The sequence below is a fragment of the Coregonus clupeaformis genome, chromosome 18 (assembly GCF_020615455.1).
Source record: "Coregonus clupeaformis isolate EN_2021a chromosome 18, ASM2061545v1, whole genome shotgun sequence".
Taxonomy (NCBI): Eukaryota; Metazoa; Chordata; class Actinopteri; order Salmoniformes; family Salmonidae; genus Coregonus; species Coregonus clupeaformis.
Window position 1 is genome coordinate 18,615,180 of NC_059209.1, and position 18,932 is coordinate 18,634,111.

Sequence of the window (18,932 nt, forward strand, 5' to 3'; positions counted from 1 at the left end):
AGCCTTCATGGTCAAATTGCTGCAAAGAAACCACTACTAAAGAACACCAATAAGAAGAAGAGACTTGCTTCGGCCAAGAAACACAAACAATGGACATTAGATCGGTGGAAATTTGTCCTTTGGTCCGGAGTCCAAATTGGAGAGTTATGGTTCAAACCGCTGTGTCTTTGTGAGACGCAGTGTGGGTGAACGGATGATCTCCGCATGTGTATTTCCCACCGTAAAGTGTGGAGGAGTAGGTGTTATGGTGTGGGGGTGCTTTGCTGATGACACTGTCTGTGATTTATTTAGAATTCAAGGCACACTTAACTAGCATGGCTACCACAGCATTCTGCAGTGATACACCATCCCATCTGGTTTGGGCTTAGTGGGACTATCATTTGTTTTCAACAGGACAATGACCCAACAAACCTCCAGGCTGTGTAAGGGCTATTTTACCAAGAAGGAGAATGATGGAGTGCTGCATCAGATGACCTGGCCTCCACAATCCCCTGACCTCCACCCAATTGAGATGGTTTGGGATGAGTCGGACCGCAGAGTGAAGGAAATGCAGCCAACAAGTGCTCAGCATATGTGGGAACTCCTTCAAGACTGTTGGAAAAGCATTCCAGGTGAAGCTGGTTGAGAGAATGCCAAGAGTGTGCAAAGCTCTCATCAAGGCAAAGGGTGGCTATTTGAAGAATCTCAAATATAAGATATCTTTTTTATTTGTTTAACACTTTTTTGGTTACTTTTTGGTTACTAATTTTCACATTCTGTCATAAAGAGCACATGTTCAACTTAATAAAAAAACTAGTTTTCCCATCTCAAGAAAAAAAGGACTATAGTAAGAACCTTCAGTCAACTACACACTGCAGAATGCTGACCTACTTTGGTTAACATTTGTTCATTATTATGTTCAAAATGTGTTTACGTATTACAGTATTCAATTAATCATTGAATTAATAATAGCTGACTATCATTAATGAATAACTGCAAAATAGAACATCTATTTTACTCCATATGAAAAACTTGTACACACATATTATTTACAGTTTATGATACTGTAATGCCCCCATGTGGTAACAATCATTGATTCTAGTAAAAATAATATGCTGATGCACACCCATATTTTTTTTGAAGAGGTGCTGACTAAAGTAAGTAAACTGTGTAAAAATAATTACAACTCTGAAGAAGGCACTGCGTGGCGGAACGTTGGTTATACCCATTAAATTGTTGGGATCATATTTAGAGAGTGCAACTTTATTTTATAACAATCATTTATGACAATTATGGATTGATTGATTCGGCCTGCGGGCCTTATGTTTGACACCCTAGCCCTATACCTTCAATGACTCATTCTACCATTTTAAATATTTGCTTAATTCAACTCACCCAAATGTAGCTTGTGTCTTTATAGGGTCAAATAAACAAACTATGCTGCACATCACAAATGGATTAATTGTGTGAATAAAAACATTGAAACATTTGGTTGAATCCAGTCTAAATACATTTAAGGTAACTAAAGGGGGTGCTCCTAATCTCAGCTTGTTACCTGTATAAAAGACACCTGTCCACAGAAGCAATCAATCAATCAGATTCCAAACTCTCCACCATGGCCAAGACCAAAGAGCTCTCCAAGGATGTCAGGGACAAGATTGTAGACCTACACAAGGCTGGAATGAGAAGGTGACAACAGTTGGTGCGATTATTCGCAAATGGAAGAAACACAAAATAACTGTCAATCTCCCTCGGCCTGGGGCTCCATGCAAGATCTCACCTCGTGGAGTTGCAATGATCATGAGAACGGTGAGGAATCAGCCCAGAACTACACGGGAGGATCTTGCCAATGATCTCAAGGCAGCTGGGACCATAGTCACAAAGAAAACAATTGGTAACACACTACGCCGTGAAGGACTGAAATCCTGCAGCGCCCTCAAGGTCCCCCTGCTCAAGAAAGCACATATACAGGGCCGTCTGAAGTTTGCCAATGAACATCTGAATGATTCAGAGGAGAACTGGGTGAAAGTGTTGTGGTCAGATGAGACCAAAATGGAGCTCTTTGGCATCAACTCAACTCGCTGTGTTTGGAGGAGGAGGAATGCTGCCTATGACCCCAAGAACACCATCCCCACCGTCAAACATGGAGGTGGAAACATTATGCTTTGTGGGTGTTTTTCTGCTAAGGGGACATGACAACTTCACCGCATCAAAGGGACGATGGACAGGGCCATGTACCGTCAAATCTTGGGTGAGAACCTCCTTCCCTCAGCCAGGGCATTGAAAATGGGTCGTGGATGGGCATTCCAGCATGACAATGATCCAAAACACACGGCCAAGGCAACAAAGGAGTGGCTCAAGAAGAAGCACATTAAGGTCCTGGAGTGGCCTAGTCTCCAGACCTTAATCCCATAGAAAATCTGTGGAGGAAGCTGAAGATTCGAGTTGCCAAACGTCAGCCTCGAAACCTTAATGACTTGGAGAAGATCTGCAAAGAGGAGTGGGACAAAATCCCTCCTGAGATGTGTGCAAACCTGGGCCCGTATCTCTAAAGAATTTTTGTGCAAAAAGTGGCTCCTAGCGGCCAAATTCTAAGAAAATTCTCAGAGGCATGACGTTTTCTTAGAATTTCCCCTAAAAGTGACACGAAAATCCCAGTTAATATAAAAGCTATTCCTCAAGAGTCCTAGCGCTTAAAAGGGCTCCTAAGGCGAGATCTGCTAAGAGCAGGGAAGAGGACTTTTAGTGGCTTAGGAGTTACCCTAAGCAGCTGCACAAAATGGCCAACAGAGGAGGCAGGAGAGATGTCCTGCAAACACTGGATGACAGGGAATTATTGAGACGCTACAGATTGGATCGTGCAGGAATCATGTTTGTGGTGGATCTCCTTAGAGATGCAATTACTTCACCAACTCGACGCCACAACGCTATTACACCGGAGAAGAAAGTAATCACAACCCTGAGGTATTTGGCAACAGGGAAAATGCAACAATGCAGCAGTGATGACTTGGGTCTGTCCCAATCCTCCGTCAGCAGAGTCATCACCCAAACACTGACAGCTTTGTCACAACCTAATATTGTGACACAATTTGTTTCATTCCCGCTGGATGCCCGCACTTTACACACACATAAAAGGGCATTTATGGACATTGCAGGATTCCCTGGCGTTGTGGGTGTAATTGATGGAACACATGTGAGAATAATTGCGCCATCAGAGGACGAGGCTGTCTTTGTTAACAGGAAGAATTTCCACAGCATCAATGTGCAAATAGTGTTCAATGCGGCCTGGAAGATTTTGGACATTGTGGCTAAATGGCCAGGCTCCACACATGATGCGAGAATGCTCTCCGAGAGTGGCATCAGACAGCTTTTTGAGAGACGCTATGTGCCAGCTAATTGCCACTTGTTAGGGGACAGTGGCTACCCATGCAAACCATGGCTCCTTACACCTTACCTCCAGCCACGCCAAGGGCCCCAACTAAACTATAACAGGTAAGCCAAACAATACAAAAATCATGGAAATGAAATGCAAGCAATATGTTAGAGCATCCAAGTAGTGCAATATTTCCATCAAATAATTAAAGGTCTGTATTCTATTGTAGGGCCCACAAGACAACAAGAGCGGTGGTGGAGCGTGGCATAGGCCAGCTTAAGAGGCGCTTTCATGTTCTCCACGGAGAGGTGCGGCTGAGGCCTGAAAAAAGTCAGCAAACTCATCATAGCCTGTGCAATATTACACAATATTTGCAAGGTTAGACAGATTGCAGAACCTCTGGAGGATGGCGATGAGGATGAGGATGGAGACAACGATGAGGATGGTGGTGAAGAAGATATTCACATTCCACAGGGGAACCTAGCCCAGAGTGGACTGCCTTACAGGGCAAACTTCACAAATTTACATTTCAGGCAAGCTGTAGCCCCATGTCATTTGAGAACTTGTGATGGTATTAAGAACTACCACAGTTTTACTGCACATCACCTGCAACTGTTAAATGCAAGACACAGAACACAATCTCTAAATGGTTAATTTTTTAGGTGTTCAATTTTAAGGCGGTAGTACTCCTCCTGAAGGGAAAGGACTTTTTTTGTTGTTCAAACACATCAATTGTGAGTTGCAATCTTCTCTCCTGCAGGGATGCTGACGGAGCAGGTGCTGCGGATGGGAATGGTGTTTGATCCGCCGGGCTATCCTGAGTAGCAGCTGCAGATGGTTCAGGCGGCAAACTTGATGGGCCCGGTTCTTGTGATGGCTCCATGCTACAGAAATACATAGGCCTAGTTTAATTATTGTTTTGATTAAATTAATTTAATACAATGAGCATGGATAACACATGAAATGGCTTCTGCAATGAATAAACACTGTTGATATGAATAACCCTGTGTCCTACCTTTGCTGCATTTCAAGGGCCTGCATCATTGACGTGTCAATGCCTGTTGGCAGCCCGGTGACACTGACCTCAGAGTGTCCCAGGACTTGAAAGACAGTGTCGGCCACCTGGGACAGCCGCTTTGCAGGTGGTCCACCCCCTAGAAAGAAACAGTCAATGAACACAGTACTTAGGCATGTAAATTAACTTTGCCAGCAGGAGCAAATTGCCAGATTATGTGGTAGGCCATAGTATTTTGCTCACCTGTGAGTGAGGATTCCCGCTTGTGTGCTGCAATCTCATCTTTTGCCTTGGACTGCAGCACATACCACCTTTTCTCACAATCGTCGCCTGTCCGCACCACCAGTGGAAAAGAGGCATTGATTGTTTGGGATATTGTGTCCCAGGCGCGCCTCTTGCCTTGGCTAGTGACAGTTGGGCCAAATTTTCCTCGTAACATACCTTTATGTTCGTTCACCAACTGGGCCAGCAACAAACCTTGCTCCTCAGTCCAGTTCGGCTTGCGATTCCTTTTTTTCTCCATTTTCTGTGTTTGTAGGATATTTGTTAACAAGCCTTCATAAATAGACCAGCCAGCAATCACAGACATTGTTAAAAGCTGAGCTGTGTTACCCTCGTTAAGTTCACACTGAGTTGTAACGTTGCAATTTCTACTTCATTAAGGACAGCCCCTTGAGATAGGCCATCTTGTTTTCAATGGGGTCCATATGGAAGTGAAAGTACAAAATATGCCAGCTAGGATATTAATATGAGCAAATGAGACACAAATCATTATTTGAACAGGGTGTAATGAGCTTAAGTTTTCACATATTTTAGATTCTAATGTTAGGCTATAACCCCTACAGCTTACTATTCATTTTCCAGATATTTTCTTGAATGTGAAATATTATTTACAATTATAGTCTGCATAAGATTAGAGTGTATAATTATGTTTATTGATTTGAGGGTACATCCTTTGCTCATTATCACCAAAAGTTCATTTTCATCAAACTTGTAGGATCAACCAATCACGGCTTTTGAAATGATGACTCATACCTAGCAACGGGGTCAACCACACCTCCTCACTAAGATAGGATTTTTCATCCATTCCTGGCTCAGAGTTCACTGAAAATGTTCTGGAATCACTTCTAAGCTAAAACTCCTGGCAAGGAATTTTTAGGTTAAGTTAGGAGCTCTCTGAGAGGATTCTCAGAATCTTTAAGGATACGGGCCCTGGTGGCCAACTACAAGAAACATCTGACCTCTGTGATTGCCAAAAAGGGTTTTGCCACCAAGTACTAAGTCATGTTTTGCGCAGAGGGGTCAAATACTTATTTCCCTCATTAAAATGCAAATCAATTTATAACATTTTTGACATGCGTTTTTTTCTGGATTTTTTTGTTGTTATTCTGTCTCTCACTGTTCAAAAACACCTACCATTAAAATTATAGACTGATCATGTCTTTGTCAGTGGATAAACGTACAAAATCAGCAGGGGATCAAATACTTTTTTCCCTCACTCTATGTGGTTCACTAACCACCTGACATAATAGAGAAAAAAGCAATTTTATGGTAGGCTGTCAGGCCCAGGTTCACATTTTATGAAACCTCTAACAAAAACAGTGCTGCTGCATGCAAGACAGAGAAATGTAAAAAGCATACAACTGGTACTCAGACAAGACATTAGATTATTGACCTATAATTTCTCATGTTGCACTGTCAGTTTTGCTGGGTTACTGACGATGGCAGTGACAGCGACCCTGTTGTAGCACCTGGTTCACCAGATACTGCCCTGTCTGTCCAGTGGCTCAAAAAACAGCTATCTTCATCTTGACACTGCAAAATAAATACAATGCATTTCATGAGGTTAAGGACCAGACTTGAAATGGGTTTAGAATATTTATTGAGGAAATGGAAAGGATGTGAAAACAAGAATTCAGTGGGGAAATGAGAATGGACCGGATGACGCCATGGGCTGCAGATGAAGGAGCCGGAGGGGTTTACTCTGTATAGTTTGGCGTCTCAGGTAGACTTCACCGTCAGGCGGTGGTCATTAGGCTGCTGTGGTGAAGGCAATTCCTTCAAAACAGAGAGGAGGACTGTCTGTTTGGTCAGGTTTAAGTAGGGTGGTAGTGGTGATTAAGGAGAGTGAGAACAGGTGTAGAGGCTGATTAGCAGTTAGTAGAAGCTGGAGCTTGTTTGAGGAGTTACGTTCAAGGCAACAAGTTAAGTGTTACAAAAACATAGTTGAGGCTGACTGGCAATGATTACCAGCTGGTGCTTGTTGAGTTGCTAGGGAGCTGCGTTCAAGGCAACTAGTTAAGTGTTACGTTCAAGTCTGGTCTTTTCGCCTGAATTGTTGTTCATTCTTAACCCCACGTGTCAAACTCATTCCACGGAGGGTTTTCGCTCCTCCTTTGTACTTGATTGATGAATTAATGTTACTAATGAGTAAGGAACTCCCCTCACCTGGTTGTCTAGGTCTTAATTGAAAGGAAAAAACAAAAACCAGCAGACATTAGGCCCTCCATGGAATGCTTAACGCCATGAAATATACTGAACAGAAATATAAACGCAACATGTGTAAAGTGTTGCTCCCATGTGTCATGAGCTGAAATAAAAGATCCCAGAAATGTTCCATACGCACAAAAAGCGTTAGTGAGCATTTCTCCTTTGTCAAGATAATCCATCCACCTGACAGGTGTGACATATCAAGAAGCTGTTTAAACAGCACGATCATTACACAGGTGCACCTTGTTCTCGGGAAAATAAAAGGCCACTCTAAAATGTGCAGTTTTGTCACACAACACAATGCCACAGAGGTCTCAAGTTTTGAGGGAGTGTGCATTTGGCATGCTAACTGCAGGAATGACCAACAGAGCGGTTACCAGAGAATTGAATGTTCATTTTTCGACCATAAGCAATGTCGTTTTAGAGAATTTGGCAGTACGTCCAACCAGCCTCACAACTCAGACCACGTGTAACCACGCCAGCTCAAGACCTGAACATCCGTCTGAGGAGGAGGGGGGGACAGTAAGCTCTTTTGTGGGGGGAGAATTCATTCTGATTGGCTGGGCATGGCTCGCCAGTGGGTGGGTCTATGCCCTCCCAGGCCCACCCATGGCTGTGCCCCTGCCCAGCCATGTGTAATCCATAGATTAGGGCCTAATGAATTTATTTCAATTGACTGATTTCCTTCTATGAACTTTAACTCAGTAAAATCGTTGAAATTGAATGTTGCGTTTATATTTTTGTTCAGTAATATAATCATTAACAGTTAGGAAGTCAATCATAGCATAAGCTTCATGCAATTCAGGAAGAATGCAAAGTCTGACACATTTACAGCAGTGCAAGTTTACAGTCAAGGGTGTGCAGTGGGCCTAGCACAACTTCTCTGAACAGACAGTGTACTGTAGCAACACCCACCCATGTTTCATAACTGCTTGAAACATAACAAACTTGAAATGTATTAGGTCTTATTCTTCTATAACAACAAATCAAATCAAATCAAATCAAATCAAATTTTATTGGTCACATGCGCCGAATACAACAGGTGCAGACATTGCAGTGAAATGCTTACTTACAGCCCTTAACCAACAGTGCATTTATTTTAAACAAAAAAAGTAAGAATAAAACAACAAAAAAAGTGTTGAGAAAAAAAGAGCAGAAGTAAAATAAAGTGACAGTAGGGAGGCTATATATACAGTAAAATAAAGTGACAGTAGGGAGGCTATATATACAGGGGGTACCGTTGCAGAGTCAATGTGCGGGGGCACCGGCTAGTTGAGGTAGTTGAGGTAATATGTACATGTGGGTAGAGTTAAAGTGACTATGCATAAATACTTAACAGAGTAGCAGCAGCGTAAAAAGGATGGGGTGGGGGGCAGTGCAAATAGTCCGGGTAGCCATGATTAGCTGTTCAGGAGTCTTATGGCTTGGGGGTAGAAGCTGTTGAGAAGTCTTTTGGACCTAGACTTGGCACTCCGGTACCGCTTGCCGTGCGGTAGCAGAGAGAACAGTCTATGACTAGGGTGGCTGGAGTCTTTGACAATTTTGAGGGCCTTCCTCTGACACCGCCTGGTATAGAGGTCCTGGATGGCAGGGAGCTTTGCCCCAGTGATGTACTGGGCCGTACGCACTACCCTCTGTAGTGCCTTGCGGTCAGAGGCCAAGCAGTTGCCATACCAGGCGGTGATGCAACCAGTCAGGATGCTCTCGATGGTGCAGCTGTAGAATTTTTTGAGGATCTGAGGACCCATGCCAAATCTTTTTAGTCTCCTGAGGGGGAATAGGCTTTGTCGTGCCCTCTTCACGACTGTCTTGGTGTGTTTGGACCATGATAGTTCGTTGGTGATGTGGACACCAAGGAACTTGAAGCTCTCAACCTGTTCCACTACAGCCCCGTTGATGAGAATGGGGGCGTGCTCAGTCCTCTTTTTTTTTCCTGTAGTCCACAATCATCTCCTTTGTCTTGGTCACGTTGAGGGAGAGGTTGTTGTCCTGGCACCACACGGCCAGATCTCTGACCTCCTCCCCTATAGGCTGTCTCATCGTTGTCGGTGATCAGGCCTACCACTGTTGTGTCGTCGGCAAACTTAATGATGGTGTTGGAGTCGTGCCTGGCCATGCAGTCATGGGTGAACAGAGAGTACAGGAGGGGACTGAGCACGCACCCCTGAGGGGCCCCCGTGTTGAGGATCAGTGTGGCAGATGTGTTGTTACCTACCCTTACCACCTGGGGGCGGCCCGTCAGGAAGTCCAGGATCCAGTTGCAGAGGGAGGTGTTTAGTCCCAGGATCCTTAGCTTAGTGATGAGCTTAGAGGGCACTATGGTGTTGAATGCTGAGCTGTAGTCAATGAATAGCATTCTCACGTAGGTGTTCCTCTTGTCCAGGTGGGAAAGGGCAGTGTGGAGTGCGATAGAGATTGCATCATCTGTGGATCTGTTGGGGCGGTATGCAAATTGGAGTGGGTCTAGGGTTTCTGGGATTATGCCGTTGATGTGAGCCATGACCAGTCTTTCAAAGCACTTCATGGCTACAGACGTCAGTGCTACGGGTCGGTAGTCATTTAGGCAGGTTATCTTAGAGTTCTTGGGCACGGGGACTATGGTGGTCTGCTTGAAACATGTTGGTATTACAGACTCAGTCAGGGACATGTTGAAAATGTCAGTGAAGACACTTGCCAGTTGGTCAGCACATGCTCGGAGTACACGTCCTGGTAATCCGTCTGGCCCTGCGGCCTTGTGAATGTTGACCTGCTTAAAAGTCTTACTCACATCGGCTACGGAGAGCGTGATCACATAGTCATCCGGAACAGCTGGTGCTCTCATGCATGCTTCAGTGTTGCTTGCCTCGAGCGAGCATAGAAGTGGTTTAGCTCGTCTGGTAGGCTTGTGTCACTGGGCAGCTCGCGGCTGTGCTTCCCTTTGTAGTCTGTAATAGTTTTCAAGCCCTGCCACATCCGACGAGCGTCAGAGCCAGTGTAGTATGATTCAATCTTAGACCTTTATTGACTCTTTGCCTGTTTGATGGTTCGTCGGAGGTCATAGCGGGATTTCTTATAAGCGTCCGGGTTAGAGTCCCGTTCCTTGAAAGCGGCAGCTCTACCCTTTAGCTCAGTGCGGATGTTTCCTGTAATCCATGGCTTCTGGTTGGGGTATGTACGTACGGTCACTGTGGGGACGACATCATCGATGCACTTATTGATGAAGCCAGTGACTGATGTGGTGTACTCCTCAATGCTGTCTGAAGAATCCCGGAACATGTTCCAGTCTGTGCTAGCAAAACAGTCCTGTAGCTTAGCATCTGCGTCATCTGACCACTTTTTTATTAACCGAATCACTGGTGCTTCCTGCTTCAGTTTTTGCTTATAAGCAGGAATCAGGAGGATAGAGTTATGGTCAGATTTGCCAAATGGAGGGCGAGGGAGAGCTTTGTATGCGTCTCTGTGTGTGGAGTAAAGGTGGTCTAGAGTTTTTTGCCCTCTGGTTGCACATTTAACATGCTGGTAGAAATTAGGTAGAACGGATTTAGGTTTCCCTGCATTAAAGTCCCCGGCCACTAGGAGCGCTGCATCTGGATGAGCGTTTTCCTGTTGATTAATGGCCTTGTACAACTCATTCAGTGCAATCTTAATGCCAGCATTGGTTTGTGGTGGTAAATAGACAGCTATGAAAAATATAGATGAAAACTCTCTTGGTAAATAGTGTGGTCTACAGCTTATCATAAGATACTCTACCTCAGGCGAGCAAAACCTCGAGACTTCCTTAGTATTTGATTTTGTGCACCAGCTGTTGTTTACAAATATACAGAGACCGCCACCCCTTGTCTTACCAGAGTCAGACGTTCTGTCCTGCCGATGTAGCGTATAGCCTGCTAGCTGAATGTTATCATTGTTGTCGTTCAGCCACGACTCCGTGAAACATAAGATATTACAGTTTTTAATGTCCCGTTGGTAGGATAACCGTAATCTTAAATCGTCCATTTTATTCTCAAAAGCTTGAACGTTGGCTAATAGGATTGATGGGAGAGGCAGTTTACTCGCTCGCCGTCGGATCCTTACAAGGCACCCGGATCTGCGTCCGCGATATCTCTGTCTCTTCCTCACGCGAATGACGGGGATCTGGGCCTTGTCGGGTGTCTGTAGGATATCCTTCGCGACCGCCTCGTTGAAGAAAAAATCTTCGTCCAATGCGAGGTGAGTAATCGCTGTCCTGATATCCAGAAGCTCTTTTTGGTTATAAGAGACGATGGCAGAAACATTATGTACAAAATAAATTACAAATAACGCGGAAAAACACACATAATAGTACAATTGGTTAGAGGGCTGTAAAACGGCAGCCATCTTCTCCGGCACTGTGTCTTCTGTTCAAATGTAACCCATATTAGCCTTTATGCTTTTGATTCATAAAGTGGGACTTGGAAGGTTCATTTATACACTACCAGTTAAAAGTTTGGACACACCTACTCATTCAAGGGTTTTTCTTTATTTTTCCTATTTTCTACATTATAGAATAATAGTGAAGACATCTGGTCCTCTGTAGCTCAGCTGGTAGAGCACGGCGCTTGTAACGCCAAGGTAGTGGGTTCGATCCCCGGGACCACCCATACACAAAAATGTATGCACGCATGACTGTAAGTCGCTTTGGATAAAAGCGTCTGCTAAATGGCATATTATTTATTTATATAAAACTATGAAATAACACATATGGAATCATGTAGTAACCAAACAATTGTTAAACAATCAAAATATATTTAATATTTGAGATTCTTCAAATAGCCACCCTTTGCCTTGATGACAGCTTTGCGCACTCTTGGCATTCTCTCAACCAGCTTCATGAGGTAGTCACCTGGAATGCATTTCAATTAACAGGTGTGCCTTCTTAAAAGATAATTTGTGGAATTTCTTTCCTTCTTAATGCGTTTGAGCCAATCAGTTGTGTTGTGACAAGGTAGGGGTGGGTATACAGAAGATAGCCCTATTTGGTAAAAGACCAAGTCCATATTATGGCAAGAACAGCTCAAATAAGCAAAGAGAAACGACAGTCCATCGTTACTTTAAGACATGAAGGTCAGTCAATCCGGAAAATTTAAAGAACTTTGAAAGTTTCTTCAAGTGCAGTCGCAAAAACCATCAAGCGCTATGATGAAACTGGCTCTCATGAGGATCACCACAGGAATGGAAGACCCAGAGTTACCTCTAATGAACTTATCCTCTGCAGCAGTTACCAGCCTCAGAAATTGCAGCCCAAATAAATGCTTCACAGAGTTCAAGTCACAGACACATCTCAACATGAACTGTTCAGAGGGGGCTGTGTGAATCAGGCCTTTATGGTCGAATTGCTGCAAAGAAACCACTATTAAAGGACACCAATAAGAAGAAGAGACCTGCTTGGGCCAAGGAACACGAGCAATTGACATTAGACCGGTGGAAATGTGTCCTTTGGTCTGGAGTCCAAATTTGAGATTTTTGGTTACAACCGTTGTGTCTTTGTGAGACACAGTGTGGGTGAACGGATGATCTCCGCATGTGTAGTTCCCACCGTAAAGCATGGAGGAGGAGGTGTTATGGTTTGGGTTTAGTGGGACTATCATTTGTTTTTCAACAGGACAATGACCCAACACCTCCAGGCTGTGTAAGGGCTATTTTACCAAGAAGGAGAGTGATGGAGTGCTGCATCAGATGACCTGGCCTCCACAATCACCCGACCTCCACCCAATTGAGATGGTTTGGGATGACTCCTTCTAGACTGTTGGAAAAGCATTCCAGGTGAAGCTGGTTGAGAGAATGCCAAGAGTGTGCAAAGCTGTCATCAAGGCAAAGGGTGGCTATTTGAAGAATCTCAAATATAAAATATATTTTGATTTGTTTAACATTTTTGGTTACTACATGATTACATGTGTTATTTCATAGTTTTGATGTCTTCACTATTATTCTACAATGTAGAAAATAGTAAAAATAAAGAAAAACCCTTGAATGAGTAGGTGTGTCCAAACTTTTGACTGGTACTGTATGTCAGATAAGAAAACATTTCAGACATGCTAGAAATGTAAACCGAGGACATGACCTGTGTGTATTGAGTGGACATTTACAATTGGTCTATTTAAAACAGTAGATGGCAGTGTGCACCAAGTACATTTTCCACTAACAAACCAACCCACCCCACTGCCAACTGCATTTATTTTCATAATGGGCATAACAAACAGCCATACAAAGCTGATCACAAAATAGGATACATTTTCAGTGAGGAAAACCCCACATTTCTTATCTGAAAACTGAACCTGGATTTTGATTATGAACTGTCGAAGTTGAAAAGGCAATACTGAGAAAATGGCCCTTCAGGAGACAGAATAAAACCAGGATTAATCTAGGGGGAAATTTTACTTTGTATGGCGCGAGGTCTGATCACACTGTCTGTGTTGTATCCATCTGAAAAGGATTCTTTCTGCAACTGTGAAATGATAATGGACAATAAGCTAAAGCAAGGAATATAAGAGAAGGCAGCATTATGAAAATCTAACCTAGAAATGAGAAAATGTCAGAAGGTGAAAATGTGAAGAGGTCTTTTATTTATCTGATGGGCATCAGTCACCACATGCACTAAACACAACCTACACTGCATAGGAATAATCTTGTCTACAGATTTCATGTTTTATTTCATAACTCATATGTCTTGCAGCAAACTGCTCTAAAAAAGCTGATAAATAGTCATGGAATAAACTTCAGAGACACCAACCCATCATAATACACAGCTGCTATGATGAACTTTGACTTATGAGCTGTTGACTTATGAGCTGTATAAGGCCATAAGTCAACAGGAAAACGCTCATCCAGATGCAGCGCTCCCAGTGGCCGGGGACTTTAATGCAGGGAAACTTAAATCCGTTCTCCCTAATTTCTACCAGCATGTTAAATGTGCAACCAGAGGAAAAGAAACTCTAGACCACCTTTACTCCACACACAGAGACGCATACAAAGCTCTCCCTCGCCCTCCATTTGGCAAATCTGACCATAACTCTATCCTCCTGATTCCTGCTTATAAGCAAAAACTAAAGCAGGAAGCACCAGTGACTCGGTTAATAAAAAAGTGGTCAGATGACGCAGATGCTAAGCTACAGGACTGTTTTGCTAGCACAGACTGGAACATAGCATTGAGGAGTACACCACATCAGTCACTGGCTTCATCAATAAGTGCATCTATGATGTCGTCCCCACAGTGACCGTACGTACATACCCCAACCAGAAGCCATGGATTACAGGAAACATCCGCACTGAGCTAAAGGGTAGAGCTGCCGCTTCCAAGGAGCGGGACTCTAAACCGGACGCTTATAAGAAATCCCGCTATGCCCTCCGACGAACCATCAAACAGGCAAAGAGTCAATACAGGACTAAGATTGAATCGTACTACACTGGCTCTGACGCTCGTCGGATGTGGCAGGGCTTGAAAACTATTACAGACTACAAAGGGAAGCACAGCTGCGAGCTGCCCAGTGACACAAGACTTCCAGACGAGCTAAAGCATAGAACGAGCTAAACCACTTCTATGCTCGCTTCGAGGCAAGCAACACTGAAGCATGCATGAGAGCACCAGCTGTTCCGGATGACTATGTGATCACGCTCTCCGTAGCCGATGTGAGTAAGACTTTTAAGCAGGTCAACATTCACAAGGCCGCAGGGCCAGACGGATTACCAGGACGTGTACTCCGAGCATGTGTTGACCAACTGGCAAGTGTCTTCACTGACATTTTCAACATGTCCCTGACTGAGTCTGTAATACCAACATGTTTCAAGCAGACCATCATAGTCCCCGTGCCCAAGGACTCTAAGATAACCTGCCTAAATGACTACCGACCCGTAGCACTGACGTCTGTAGCCATGAAGTGCTTTGAAAGGCTGGTCATGGCTCACATCAACAGCATTATCGCAGAAACCCTAGACACACTCCAATTTGCATACCGCCCCAACAGATCCACAGATGATGCAATCTCTATTGCACTCCACACTGCCCTTTCCCACCTGGACAAGAGGAACACCTACGTGAGAATGCTATTCGTTGACTACAGCTCAGCATTCAACACCCTAGTGCCCTCAAAGCTCATCACTAAGCTAAGGATCCTGGGACTAAACACCTCCCTCTGCAACTGGATCCTGGACTTCCTGACGGGCCGCCCCCAGGTGGTAAAGGTAGGTAACAACACATCTGCCACACTGATCCTCAACACGGAGGCCCCTCAGGGGTGCGTGCTCAGTCCCCTCCTGTACTCCCTGTTCACCCATGACTGCATGGCCAGGCACGACTCCAACACCATCATTAAGTTTTCCAACGACACAACAGTGGTAGGCCTAATCACCGACAACAATGAGACAGCCTATAGGGAGGAGGTCAGAGACCTGACCAAGACAAAGGAGATGATTGTGGACTACAGGAAAAAAAAAAGGACTGAGCACGCCCCCATTCTCATTGACGGGGCTGTAGTGGAACAGGTTGAGAGCTTCAAGTTCCTTGGTGTCCACATCACCAACGAACTATCATGGTCCAAACACACCAAGACAGTCGTGAAGAGGGCACGACCAGGCCTATTCCCCCTCAAGAGACTGAAAAGATTTGGCATGGGACCTCAGATCCTAAAAAAATTATACAGCTGCACCATCGAGAGCATCCTGACTGGTTGCATCACCGCCTGGTATGGCAACTGCTTGGCCTCCGACCGCAAGGCACTACAGAGGGTAGTGCGTACGGCCCAGTACATCACTGGGGCCAAGCTTCCTGCCATCCAGGACCTCTATACCAGGCGGTGTCAGAGGAAGGCCCTCAAAATTGTCAAAGACTCCAGCCACCCTAGTCAAAGACTGTTCTCTCTGCTACCGCACGGCACAGCGTACCGGAGTGCCAAGTCTAGGTCCAAAAGACTTCTCAACAGCTTCTACCCCCAAGCCATAAGACTCCTGAACAGCTAATCATGGCTACCCGGACTATTTGCACTGCCCCCCCCACCCCATCCTTTTACGCTGCTGCTACTCTGTTAATGATTTATGCATAGTCACTTTAACTCTACCCACATGTACATATTACTTCAACTACCTCAACTAGCCGGTGCCCCCGCACATTGACTCTGCACCGGTACCCCCCTGTATATATAGCCTCCCTACTGTTATTTTATTTTACTTCTGCTCTTTTTTTCTCAACGCTTTTTTTGTTGTTTTTTTATTTTTACTTTTTTGTTAAAAATAAATGCATTGTTGGTTAAGGGCTGTAAGTAAGCATTTCACTGTAATGTCTGCACCTGTTGTATTCGGCGCATGTGGCCAATACAATTTGATTTGATTTGATTTGATATGGCAATGCAAATTCCTAAAATATGCTATTATGAAAGCAAAAACGAATGCGAGCTGGATTTAATTTTCCATGTCCTATCCCTTGGTGATGATGACCAAATGACATAAGGTTTGGCAGCTGTTGGGCTATACCAGCACAATCTAATCAACAATTCTGCTAACGGTTCATGCACTGCAATATGGCTCACAATGTAGGCACAGGCGTGTGAAACTCATTCCAAGGAGGGCTTAGTGTCTGCTGGTCTTTGGTTTTTCCTTTCAATTAAGACCTAGACAACCATGTAAGGGGAGTTCCTTACTAATTAGTGACCTTAATTCATCAATCAAGTACAAGGGAGGAGTGAAAACCCGCAGACACTCAAATTGACTAATTGACTCACAAATGCGATCAAACAATCTGTTTACTCCAAAAGTAGGCTAATGTGAAAGCTCACGGTTATGTAGTCCTCTGTAGCTCAATTGGTAGAGCATAGCGCTTGTAACGCCAGGGTAGTGTGTTCGATCCCCGGGACCACCCATACGTAAAAATGTATGCACACATGACTAAGTCGCTTTGGATAAAAGCGTCTGCTAAATGGCATATTATTATTATTATAAAGGGCATCATATATTGTTTGGCAAGTTGTTTCACAACCATCTCTGCGACTTAAAACATTTCCTGATATGCCCAGAAGTTGCCTGGAAACCTGACGTTGCATTGCATTGAATTCTACGTCGGGCAAAAATGAGTGTTTGGATCAGGAAAGTTTCCTCTCACAACCTTTACAAGCATGTTGAACAAAATTACATTTAAACACCCTCTACTGGCTGTTACCACTGTTGGTCCTTTTGACGGTAGGAATGCGAAACAATATATACACAGGAAAGTATAATTAAATCCCCTTATCAAAGTGCTGGTAGTGTGTTCAGATTTCTATCACCTGAAGCGTGCGCAGAACCATGTAAACACGTGCATGAGCTCGCAAGTATGCACGCGTGTCGTAATTGAAATCTGTGCACACTACCTGTCTCACATTCCTACCTGCAAAAGGACCAACCGCATCGACAACCAATGAAGTTAAAATAAAATTGTGTTCAGCATTCCCGCTGGACAAAAACTGGTTGAATCAACGTTGTTTCCACATCATAAAATAAAAAATAAAAAGTGATTACGTTGAAACAATGTGGAAAACTGATTGGATTTTTAAAAACGTCAACACAAGGGAATTTAGTCTTTTTTCACCAAACTTTTAACCTAAATCCAATGATAATGGTATTTTTTGTTAATTTCACATGGAATTCACATTAGTTGACAACTCAACCAAAACGTAAATCAAAACTAGACGTTGAACTGACGTCTGTGTCCAGTGTGTTCTGGCTTGTAGAGGATGCGAGAGGAAACTTGACTGATTCAAACACTCCTTTCTGCCCGTTGTAGAATTCAATGCAAGCCCAGAATAAATACACTGAACACAAATGTAAAACGCAACATGTAAAGTGTTGGTTTCATGAGCTGAATTAAAAAATCCCTATAGTTTTCCATATGCACAAAAAAGCTTATTTCTCTCAAATGTTGTTTACATCCCGGTTAGTGAGCATTTCTCCTTTGCCAAGATAATCCATCCACCTGACAGGTGTAGCATATCAAGAAGCTGATTAAACAGAATTATCATTAGACAGGTGCACCTTGTGCTGAGGACAAAAAGCCACATTAAAAAGTGCAGTTTTGTCACACAACACAATGCCACAGATGTCTCATGTTTTGAGGGAGTGTGCAATTGGCATGCTGACTGCAGGAATGTCCACCAGAGCGGTTGCCAGATAATTTAATTTTCATTTCTCTACCATAAGCTGCATCCAACTCCACTTTGTCCCTGACAGCCAACAGAGGCTCCTCATAACACACCCCTTCTAACATGTGTCTGTTGGGGTCAATCTTCTCCAGGTGAACCAGGGGCTTATTAGAGAATTTGGCAGTACGTCCATCCGTCCTCACAACCGCAGACCACGTGTAACCACACCAGCCCAGGACCTCCACATCCGGCTTCTTCACCAACTGGATCGTCTGAGGGGGTGTGCTGAGGAGTATTTCTGTCTGTAATAAAGCCATTTTGTGGGGAAAAACTAATTCTGATTGGCTGGTCCAGGCTCCCCAGTGAGTGGGCCTATGCCCTCCAAGGCGCACCCATGGTGCACCCCTGCCCAGTCATGTGAAATCCATAGATTAGGATTTATTTCAATTGACTGATTTCCTTATATGAGCTGTAACTCAGTAAAATCTTTGAAATTGTTGCATGTTGCATTTATATTTTTGTTCAGTATACTTGTGACTTGGATGCACTCAAGATCTGTAATGCTTTTGTGTTTTGATTGAGCAGCTCAAGCTAGAAATATTAAATGTTACTTTTGTATATGCCTAATCTGAGTCACAATAGAAGCATTATTTTGCTTTTGGAAGTGTTTGATGCCGACTACCTGGACAAAACAGGTGCTGAAGTGATTGAGTAAGTGCTTATGGCTGAACACCCTATTGTGGCTACAAAAACGTTGGCTATTTGGCCAAACCACCTTTTTTAACATTTTTTTTCTCCAGACAATAGTTAACCCCTTATATATCAACATAAATTACAGTTTAAAGGTAGATTTAGCGAAATGACGTTGCCACGATCAGCACCACAGTATCTGTGCATGTGCATGCGTTCGCTTCCACTGTTTCAGCGTGCTAGCCAAGGCACCAAAACAGCCAAGAAGTTGAGCCTCGAGCTTCAA

General features: G+C 43.8%; 2 protein-coding genes across 2 annotated transcripts; one reads left to right on the forward strand and one right to left on the reverse strand.

The window, feature by feature from the left end:
• Positions 1-2,521: 2,521 nt before the first annotated feature.
• On the forward strand, positions 2,522-3,896 carry LOC123493121 (putative nuclease HARBI1). The gene is made up of 3 exons (XM_045227053.1): positions 2,522-3,471; positions 3,582-3,682; positions 3,886-3,896. The coding sequence occupies exons 1-3, from the start codon at positions 2,759-2,761 to the stop codon at positions 3,894-3,896; spliced, it is 825 nt and encodes a 274-aa protein (XP_045082988.1). The 5' UTR covers positions 2,522-2,758.
• A 114-nt stretch (positions 3,897-4,010) lies between these two features.
• Positions 4,011-5,590, reverse strand: LOC123493122. The gene is made up of 4 exons (XM_045227054.1): positions 4,809-5,590; positions 4,611-4,697; positions 4,368-4,506; positions 4,011-4,254 (listed from the first exon to the last, which is right to left on the reverse strand). Exons 1-4 carry the CDS (start codon positions 4,954-4,956, stop codon positions 4,011-4,013), a joined length of 618 nt encoding a protein of 205 aa, XP_045082989.1. The 5' UTR covers positions 4,957-5,590.
• Positions 5,591-18,932: the final 13,342 nt, after the last annotated feature.

Bases quoted from the DNA above. Each gene is read 5' to 3' on its own strand.
- LOC123493121 (XM_045227053.1), top strand. From the start codon at position 2,759: ATGGCCAACAGAGGAGGCAGGAGAGATGTCCTGCAAACACTGGATGAC. The intron at 3,472-3,581 runs GTAAGCCAAACA...ATTCTATTGTAG, and splicing joins CCCCAACTAAACTATAACAG to GGCCCACAAGACAACAAGAG.
- LOC123493122 (XM_045227054.1), bottom strand. From the start codon at position 4,956: ATGTCTGTGATTGCTGGCTGGTCTATTTATGAAGGCTTGTTAACAAAT. The intron at 4,507-4,610 runs GTGAGCAAAATA...GTTTCTTTCTAG, and splicing joins GCGGGAATCCTCACTCACAG to GGGGTGGACCACCTGCAAAG. The intron at 4,255-4,367 runs GTAGGACACAGG...TAATTAAACTAG, and splicing joins GCCCTTGAAATGCAGCAAAG to GCCTATGTATTTCTGTAGCA.